The sequence below is a fragment of a genome, unplaced genomic scaffold (genome assembly GCF_019419815.1).
Source record: "Pyrus x bretschneideri cultivar Hongxiangsu unplaced genomic scaffold, Pyrus_bretschneideri_v1 Contig27, whole genome shotgun sequence".
In the NCBI taxonomy this organism is placed as follows: Eukaryota; Viridiplantae; Streptophyta; class Magnoliopsida; order Rosales; family Rosaceae; genus Pyrus; species Pyrus x bretschneideri.
The window spans coordinates 2,015,352-2,025,602 of record NW_025999579.1 but is presented as its reverse complement, the minus strand read 5'-3'; the positions used below and the strand labels follow the sequence as shown (position 1 = coordinate 2,025,602).

The window sequence follows — 10,251 nt, the reverse complement described above, 5'->3', positions numbered from 1 at the left end:
CAGATCATTCTCTCTTTCACTCGTTTTGTAACACCGGTCACGGGTCTCGGTCCAACTCAGAGAGAACGGCCAGGCCGGCCGGGATCCGACGATTGTGTATTTTTACACAAATACGCCATTAATTTATATTGTTCCATAAGTGTTTGGTTTACTTGGAGATCAAGGTTCCAATTCCATGTAAATCTCATAGGACAATGACAGGTCAAACATGTTACCCTAACCGTACGTCGGCTTCCATTTTTGTTAACAATTTGTTCCCAAAAAATTGGTTGTGTTATAAATAAGCAAAAGTTAGAGAGAATCTTTGAAACGGGTGTAAAATATCACACTGTTTAGTTTTATAACTATAACACAAAAGGATGGCAAGTAAAAAGAGGAAGTGAGGGATACTGATATTATTGTTTTTGGTTCTTTTCTTTTGCAGTGTATTGTGATCACACATGGAGTGTTTTTTATATAGAGCAACATCCGTGACAAACCAAACAAATGAAATGATTGCCACTTTTGAAAACATTACACAACAACAAATACATCACGATTTTCAAGTTTTCCTTACCGTGAGCATTCATTCTCACAATTTTACAATAGGTTGGTGCAAGGGCTATTTTTTTAAATGGATTTGGAAATTTGAGAAAAAAAAAAGGAAGGAAATATAGTTGTGGGAATATTTTTGTCGGTGGAGATTTGGATTTTCATGTGAAGGGGAAGTGAAAGGAATCATTTGGTCCTTTGATTTTCCTTAGCTGGCATTGGCATTGAAACCTTGTGTATATGGCAAGCATGGGATCGGGATTGCTTTGTGCACCAATATTTTGGGGAATGGAATGCAGGTGAGTTGAGTGTTTTTTTTCGTTTAAGGAGTTGGTTGTTGAGAGCATCTCAAAAGGATGTGTCGAAACTGTCACATTGATATACAATAGTAAAAAATGATAGAAAATTCTCGTCAACTAAGCCTTCAGTTTCTTATGTGAAGCTTAGTTAATTGAGGTAAAGCCTTCTGAGTTCAAATTTGACAGTTGTTGCCAATTGACGTAATGAATTTTTTTTTAAAATAAATGTTGTTGTGTTTTCCAAGTATTTGAATTATTGTCTCAATAAATGTTGTGGTGTTTTCTAAGTATTTGAATTATAAAACGATATTTTTATTTAACATATCGGGTGGAGCAAAAAATTGTACAAAAAGTGAAATTGCCACATAAGCCATCAAATATCGTTTTCATGTTTTACATTTGACATCTTCTTTGGTAATACTCTACCATGTCATGATCATTTTCTTTGCAAATAAATTACAATTTCTTGTGTGTATTAATTCTTTTTCTTTTTTGTGATCTATGAATATAAGTTATTTGGTATCACAACTCGCATATCGGACGGAAAATTTTGGATTCAATAAGAGAAGTCAGCTTTTAAATCTAAATCATATAAAAATCAAAACCAGAAAACTTGATTCTTTATATACAAAAATCAAACTCACATATATCACTATAAAAAACGTTCCAAGCCCTAAAGTATTGAGCTAAATTTTTTTTTTTTTTTGGTCCCTAGGACAAAAAATAACCACCACCACAAGAACCAAAAATGATCTCATCATCTCAATTAATTGGAAAAAGAATACAAAAGATACCTTGTTAAATATAAAAGTGTCTTTTAATATTTTCATCATTGTTTTAAATACTATTACTTTGTCTTGTTTCGATAACACATATATATATATATATATGTATGTATGTATATATGGTTACAATACAATATATAAATCAATCATGAACGAGAAGACATGCCTAGAGTTTTATGTGTTATTTTTTTTCTCTTATAAAAAATTTATATAATATTTTTTGAGAATCGTTTTGAGATTTGTATGATCCAAGAAATCCACAGTGAACAAAGAGCAATCTGCCTGGTAACTTATTGGTCGATGCTCAATAACTCTAATAACCACAGCGGGTGGTTCTATAATTCGGGAGGAATTCTAGGCCTGTCTTACACACATTACATTCTGAGTTCGATTCTTGCTGCTGATAAATCGCACGATAGTGGCCAGAGAATGTTGAAATGCCTATGTGAATCTTGTCAGCCTCTGAAAGAGTGGACTGCCGTGGCGAAGCCACCAACTGGTCCCCTTTAAAAAAAAAAAAAAAAAACCCTAATCACTACTTGTAGTACTTAAGGATTAATTAAGCAGAGTTTAAGTTTCTTTCGGTGTACGTCGCCTTGAGCATGAAAGGAAATGCAGAAACACCTTAACTTGTATTTGAAGTCAATAAATAAAAGAATCATTATCTTTTACTGCACGAGTGTGATGGTCATAAAACTCAAATATCATCTGTTAGGTTGATATTATATGCATATTTTTTAGTCATGGTTTTAAATGAAATTGTTGAGTATATTATATAATGTATATAAAATTCTAAGTTGGAAGTTTTCTGGGTTTACGATGCTCTTAGGTAATTGAAGTGAGAAAAAGTCCTCAGAAGACGATCCCTATGATAATATTCACCCGATCCAATGTTTTAAAAACTTGATCCAACCATTTATTTACTAATTAATAACTTAATCACTCTTATTGGTTACTGAGTTTGGTGTAATATTCAAATTATACTATTATCAAAATATATTTAATCATGAACAGGTTAATTAATAAATTATATAGTTCCGTATCAATGAACAATTTATAAGATTGGGTCCATGTTAAGGTAGTAGGCTAGGCTGGCATACCTCTTATTGGGTTGGCCCAAATCATTTGAAGGAAAAGAGAGTCAACGGAAAATGATTTTCGCACTCTTTTTCTTTCTGTTTCTTGCACAACCTTATTTGCATTTCTTGATTCTGTTTTGAGTTTTCAATTCAAAGCTAGAAAAGAAAGAAAGAGGCGTGGAGTCACTACCCTTATGCATGTGATGTAGTCTCTTGTGCAAATCCCTAATGTCGGACATCAGGTGCAGGTCGAAGTCTCGACCGATCGTAAAAATCTCTTATATTAACCCTAAAAGTGCACATTAGGTGCATAATTGAGTGTCGAACTAAATATAATGCAGAATACGACTATTAATCTTGAGAAAGCCAACAGGATCCTCTTCGGATCCCTTTGGTGATGATCTTAGGGATCCATAAATCGTGTCCGTTCATCGTACATCGTGTAGTCAATTTTTGTCATGTACTATTTGTATTTAATTTTAAATAAAAATAATAAAAATAATTACTGACCGTATGATAAACATATATGATTTATATATCTCTGAAATCTTCACAAAGAGGATCTGGCGAGGATCCGAATTCTTGAGAAAGGTACATTAAGTGAGCACCTTCATGATGAGAAAAATATACATTCTCGCGAACAACCACTGCATCATGTGCAATAATGAGTTGTTGTTTGACCAGCCCAAGATCAGTGATCACCACTCAGAACTGCACATGATGCACACCCGTTAAGGGCTGCGCGGAATAATTATGATAAGAAATGAGTAAGATAAAAAAAAAAAAATCATTAGCACTTAATCCACAAGCAATAAAAATTACAAGAAGAAAAAGCAGCCTCAACTGAAAATAGCAAAAGCAGCTTCTCAGCATTATAATGGAAGCCTTGACAATAAAGAGATTCTGTTTACACTCAAATCTCGTCTCTGGACACCAAAAACAATAAATAATATTTCGGTTAGGAAATCTGTGGAATTTGGATCCCAACTAACTAAATAAACTATAAGAAATGAGAAACTACATGTACATTGTACACAACTAATCTCTATCTCGATTGGGTAGGTTAAAATACACCAGTAGAAGACATAAACAATAACGATAAAACCTTATCTCACTAAGTAGGATTGACCGTATGAATCCTAGAATATCGTTGCGCTCGATTTAGTGTGAAGTCTTCTGCCACAAACAGAAGACATGAATAATTATAAACCCCATACTTCATCAAAGGGGTTCTTAAAAATGAATTAATTATATTTAAAAAATAATAATTAATTAGTTTCTGCATGTCTTGAGTTTCTTTTGGGCGCGTTCAGGTTCTTCGCTGCTTGCAATTACAGAGTGCTTTTTCCCTAAAGTGCTTATGGGAATCTCATTTTCCTGCAGCAGAACGACAGACAAGTTTAGCTGTGTTTGTAATACGAACTCAAATTCGATGCGTTTTGTGACAGCTACACGAACATGACATACCTTAATAGCAGATTTTGGTATAGGTGATCGTCTATTTGCTCGCTTCCCTAGCTCGATTTGCACGGAGATGCTGGCCAGTGACAAATCCACGCCGGAACTCTGCAGGGCTTGTGTCAGCGTATTCAATAACCTGTCCAATGCCGAAATCTGCTTATGTCATTCACTCATATATCTATACGCATCTTCAATAAGTAGAGATTTCAAGGTTTATGGTTTGCACGTTTTCGAAGTAAGCTCAATAAACTCGAAACAAACACGGAAAGACCGATTGAACATGTAACTTAGAGCACAAGAAAACTCACCCTTGGGAGTAGGCACTTGAGATGTTAATTCGACCGCCTTCAATTGTCAGCTCCTGTTCTTTCAGCTTCTCCCGAGTAGCAGCACCATCAGTGGTACGTGATATTGTCTGACATAACACAGGTTGATGTCGAGATGTGTTCTCTGCATCAGACGGCAATCTAGGTGAAATTTGAGGTACTGCGGCGGCAGCACCACTAGTCCTGACAGGAGTGAAGAAGTTTGGCTGCATTGACAAGGGAAAGGGCATCGGCTTGCTTGTTATTCCAGGGTGGTGATCCACTGCTTTGAAGGTAGTTTCAGTACTTGTGTCGGATTCTACAGGGTTCTGAGCAAAGCTTCCGGGGATTGCCGGTGAGACGGAAGTAGGTTTCTCATCAAACGTTGCAGCAAACGCTAATGCAGGAGCAGACCCACCATTGATGCCTCGAGATTGATCACAGTAACTTTCCCTAAGCTTGTGATTGTTTCTCTGTTTCGAGAAAAAGATTAATGAGTCTACTAATATATACGTCGCGGTATGAACAGCATACATGCCACAAAGGATAAAGGCCTGACTTCTTACCCAAGGCATCAATTTTGCTGGATCAGGATTCCATCCTTGACATGAACCCTCGTACTTGCTTACTCGTTCCTGTAAAAACTGAATGTATTCGACAACCTGGGAAGCGAAAAGATTAAAACCCGGTCATTCAAAAATTCGAAAAGAAAGGAATAACTTACAACAGTTAATAATTGTGCGTACCTCTAGTAAAAACGACGCCTTATCTCTCTTTTGATCACTGTGAGGAATGAGCTCTCTCAACATTTGGAATCTGCACATACAACTTTCAAGGGTCAATCTACGATTATGTTGTCAAAACCGCCAAGGAGCTATCATTAAATTTTTATCATGTGAAATCGAAGATGAACTTGCCTGTCATTTATTTTGCTCCTCCTTCGCTGCTCTGTGGCAGAATGTTTGGATCGTGGCGTGTTAGCCTTCTGATCAGAGCTCTTAACATCAGCTTTTACCCTCAAATCGCCTTCAGAAACACACAAACTCCTTGGTGAAGATAAAAAAAAAAAAGTAGGAGAATAATAGGGTAAAGAATTTCAAACGAATTTTATCCATCTAACTACGAGACATACCCTTATAGGGGGTGGCGGCGTTCGTGGTAGCGGTAGAGGTCTCTTTTTTTAGAACAAACTCTTCTTGATCGTCTAGTTCGTCTTCCTGGGTACTATCCTTGGCGGCAGACTTCATCATCTCCCTGAAGCTCATGTTCTTCTGCCCAGATGACCTATTGACATTCCATATATGTATCAAAAACTGCATATATGATATCGAACCCAATAACACCGACAATAGTAGAGTTTGAGATGGCTAGGGACGGACTGAGAACTGAAGCAGCCGCGATGATTGTTGGAAGATGACTGCGCAGGCCGCTCCAAAGAGGTCCATTGCCCTGTCAAAATCCCAGTAGCTGCCATGAGTTTCATTTCCATCTTTTGTTTCTTCTCATTGCATTGAAATTTAAGGCACACAAATTATGCACCACATGGATGCAAAAACACAAATTAAGTTTAATTACCTCTCACGGTACCCGCGGGTCTTTCTCCCACAACATTCTCCTTCCCTGTCTTTCCCTTATTCTTTGCAGATTCTTCCCACAAAGTGAATCCACTTCCGGCGTAAGAGCTACAGTTCGAGTTTTCGTCAACGTTTTTCTCGCTACTACTTGCTTGTGCAACTGTAAACACCGGCGATCCCTCTGGTTTCGGAACCCTTTGATTAATATACGAAATGTGGCTTATACTGTAAGTCCCAATCCCACCGGGAAGAATGTGCTCCACAGAAGTAGTCGGCTGCGCCGCCGCATGAGACGGTGGTTTTTCAGTGGTTGATATCTCAGCTGAGGTCTCTTCCTTAGCAATGCATGGCTTTCCCATTCGTTCAAGTGGTTGTAGGAAATCGTGTGTTTCAAGGTAGCCTCCTGAAATCACATAAACAAAAGTTAAGGTGTTGAGCGGAGGCAGGAAATTGGTAAGGTAAAGTTTCTCGGGAAACTCAGGGACGCATGTTGCCTAGGTAGTTTGTAACGCTCTCCACCTAAATTCGAATTCTGGTTTTCGTAAATTAGTATATATTATAATAGAATATAGCTCGAAACATAATTAAAAAACCGAAACATTCCGGATTCAGTCCTCACGATCCAGTTTTTCGGATTCATATTTCAGATCCAAGATTTTGAAGAAAACATGTTACACAAAATTTAATTAATATGACAAAGTTTTATATAATTAAACAAAAATAACCCTAAAAAACATGGATCATCAACTTCACAGCCCACGCTTCATACCGTGCACCTGCATCAGGCGTGATATGCGACACGTTAAGTGTCCAATCAAGTCTAACTTCCATGGGTGGGCCCCATCAGGTGTGGTAAAGGGTTGCCGTTTCCTTTTTCGCATTGGCAGCCAATTTTAACTGTTTCAAGGCTGGCCTACAACATAGATGGCCCACATTGATAACAACCAGATCCACGATTCACTTGCGCTCACGTGCATGCATAATCCTGACCCTTATATTTGTCTAAATTATGTCTTACGGATTCGACGTGAAAAACAAAGTATCGGCTGTAGATTCTTGACTCTCTTTCTTTTCTCGATTATTCGGATTAGAGATTGATGTAAGATAAATTTACAGAGACAGAGTTTATATTTGTCTAACAAAACAAGCAAAATACATATTTTCTCTTGCATATCAATTCACACATGCAAATAATCAGAAGAAGAAGGAAAAAAAAAAACTTTTTAAAAAAATAGAAAACAATCTTTAAGAGGAGAAGAAAGAACTTTATTTTTTAAAAACTGTTAATGTGACGGTATCTCTAATCATTTGTAAATACGTGAGAAGATTAAGGCACGAGATAATAAATAATTAGTTATCCACCACTTAATTTGCACATCATAACAAAAATTCTAAATATAAAAATCATCGTGAAGAGAATAAAGATCGTTATGTTACAAACATGTGAATGTGACGCATTGCGAATCTACCACGAACTCTAACGTAAATAACTAGCTTAAGATGCGTTACAATAGAATCTTGTTGTACCAAAATTTCTCTCGCGGTATAAACGAAGAATTATAATTGTTTAAATATTTTTAAAAATAATTAGAAGAAAAAAGAAAAAAGGAAGGATACCTTGTGCGGGTGATCTTGGATCTTGCTGGGCAGCTGAATGACTGTAGAGTGACAGAAAATCATGCGTCGATTTTCTTCCTGTAGAAAAACTTTGAAATCAAGGTTAAGAAATAAAACACATTTAATTCCCTTCCCATTTCCTAAAACACATTTGTCAAAATGTTATTTGAGAATGTCATAGCTCCACTTTGGTCGTCAGATTTAAAATCAATAGGATTGGCCATGTAATTATCCATCATCATCGATCATTTTGCTTTTTCTCTGAAAATCTTCGTTAGATTGGAGAAACTACCATTTCAAGCAGATGAGTTGATTTCATTAAAATACTCGCAATTTACGAAAAAAAATTACATAAAGACTAAAATGATTGACGATGGATAATCTGAAGAATTACTTTAAATATCGGAGCAAAGTGAAGAATTAGAACAAATTTTGCGAATATTTTGGCTAAAATGTCAAAAAATCCTTATAATTCTTTTCGAACAATGAAATACCTTCCGTTCCGAACGGCCGGGGCTGAGGAAGCTCCATATCCGCACAGGCCGCCGGCTTAGATATTATTTTCCCGGAAAATTTCGTAATTTTAAAGGAACTTCAGTGCTTTCTGCTTCCGTTTTCAAATTCTTTCGACTGCTTCAGCTTCACAGATTCGCGGGGAGCCTTGGATGTTCGAAGGCACATTCGCTTTCGCTTTCAGAAGACGAGAGGAAACACAAAACCCAAGCTTTGATTCGAATTCTCCCAATGCTTTTCGATACCAATTGCTTCGCTTCGCCTGCAACTCTTAAATTTTCGGCACGAAATCGTCAATTTTTAATTTTCCCCATACATATCAAGAAAATTCCAATCTCGAATTTTGCGTTCGTTGATCAGATTATTTTAGATTATCAGTCTTTCAGTAAAGCAAAAGAATTTATTAAAAAATCAAGAGCTTGAAAATCACAAACCGATAAGATCCGAATAGAATTCAAATCTATAAACCGGAGAAAATTCGGACCTGCAGTCTCGGCGATTTGAAAACTGTGAATTATTGCAGCAGTTCACGTGAAGATTCAGCTCCACAGTCGGAATTTCACTGCAGAAAAGTGCTTTCAATTCAGATGGAACAGAAATGCATGACAACAAAAAGAGGGAGAAAAATCGGCTCCGATATTTTTCGAGCTTAAAAATCTCACCCTTTCGGAAATTCACATCACCTTCGTCTCCTTTTTCCGAATTTCCGATGACGAACTGTGCGCCGATAGTCGGACTCTCTCTCTCTCTCTCTCTCTCTAAAACTCTGTTTCTCTCTCTTGGCGAGCTTGTGAGCTCTTTGGCTGGAGATCTTTTATAAGTCTGCGTTCCCTTGCGTTCTGCATTTTTTTAATGTTTGTTTTGGGTTTTTTCCGTTAGGTGAAAGCCGCGGTGGGGATAACGACGTTGCGGCAGGGTTGCGGCAGGGTTGACGGCGTTAAGTGAGTGAAACGGAGGGTTAAAGTCTTAAAGGGTACTGTTTGGAGTGCACTCCGGTTTAGTATAACGGGGGTAAGGGAATTTTTTGGAAAAACTAATGAAAATATTTTGAAAACTTTGAGTTTTAACAATAAGGATAAAATAAATAGCATCAAGATTAATTTTTTAGTATAAAAATATAATTTTTTTGTTAAAATAAATCACATGAAGGTTTTTTGTTAAAGTTTTTTTTTTTTTTTTTTAATTTGGGTTCACGGAACTCAATTATTTACTTTTTGGGTTGGAGGTTTTTTATATTTTCGGCAATCCCGATTTTTGTTTATTCTTTTTATGATATGGCAATCCCGAGTAATAGTCTTTTCATGTGTTCTGTCCGTTTGTCCACATACAAGTGAAATTTTTTATTGTGACCGGAACACGAATAGTACATCATGTGTTTTTATATAAGTAGTGAGAAATTTTACTTTTCAAGTTATTAATTTTTTAACACACATATTTCACTATTTTCATAATAACACGTGATGTACCACTCCGCGTTCCGGTCACATTGAAAAATCTATTCACATACAGATAATGACTCTAATTTTGTTTTCAGAAAAAAAGAACAAAGGCTTTTTCTTTCTTCTCTTTTTAGTTATGGATTTTTTTTTTTATATTAGAAAAGAACCGTCTTTAAGATTTCAGACGTTATGAGTGAAAATTTGATGCTAGAAAGTAATAATTTAAATTTGAAGTAAATTTTAAAATTCATACTAATTATAAGGTTATAGTGAGATCAATAAATACTTAAAGTTACCGATTCCATCTTAATATATGTTAACTAGTAAATACATTACCTTAATTGAAGTTTGCATTACTCTAACTACTTGATCTATTTTTGTGATTTGGGATGTTCTCTTCGACTGGCGTGAAATTATGAATTAGGATTAAATGGTGAGTGCATGGAAAACAGAAGTATCATTGTTTGTTTCAATACAAGTTTGATTTGTAATTGTAACCGTACTTGTAATTGTACTTGCAGGTTACACTAAAGTAATGGTACTTGCAGGTTACACTAAAGTATTATTGTTTGTTTCAATACAGCGATATTATATACATTAAGGGAAGGTGAAGATTTTCCACTTTTAAGTGAATAGTAATACAACTAA

The 10,251-nt window shown here is 36.1% G+C and overlaps 1 protein-coding gene across 8 annotated transcripts; it reads right to left on the bottom strand.

The window, feature by feature from the left end:
* Positions 1-3,538: 3,538 nt before the first annotated feature.
* On the bottom strand, positions 3,539-8,985 carry LOC103930262 (transcription factor BIM1). 8 transcript variants are annotated; one of them, XM_048587965.1, is made up of 13 exons: positions 8,827-8,985; positions 8,599-8,726; positions 8,146-8,426; positions 7,652-7,729; positions 6,036-6,437; positions 5,840-5,909; positions 5,593-5,744; positions 5,378-5,486; positions 5,207-5,276; positions 5,027-5,122; positions 4,464-4,933; positions 4,162-4,291; positions 3,539-4,071 (listed from the first exon to the last, which is right to left on the bottom strand). In XM_048587965.1, exons 3-13 carry the CDS (start codon positions 8,180-8,182, stop codon positions 3,967-3,969), a joined length of 1,719 nt encoding a protein of 572 aa, XP_048443922.1. In that variant the 5' UTR covers positions 8,183-8,426; positions 8,599-8,726; positions 8,827-8,985; the 3' UTR covers positions 3,539-3,966. The 8 variants fall into 8 exon arrangements, with proteins under 8 accessions (XP_048443922.1, XP_018498732.2, XP_009337847.2 ...); XM_018643216.2 differs by having other exon boundaries at positions 7,652-7,740; positions 8,146-8,434; positions 8,649-8,726; XM_009339572.3 differs by having other exon boundaries at positions 8,146-8,434; positions 8,649-8,726.
* Between the last annotated feature and the right edge of the window lie 1,266 nt (positions 8,986-10,251).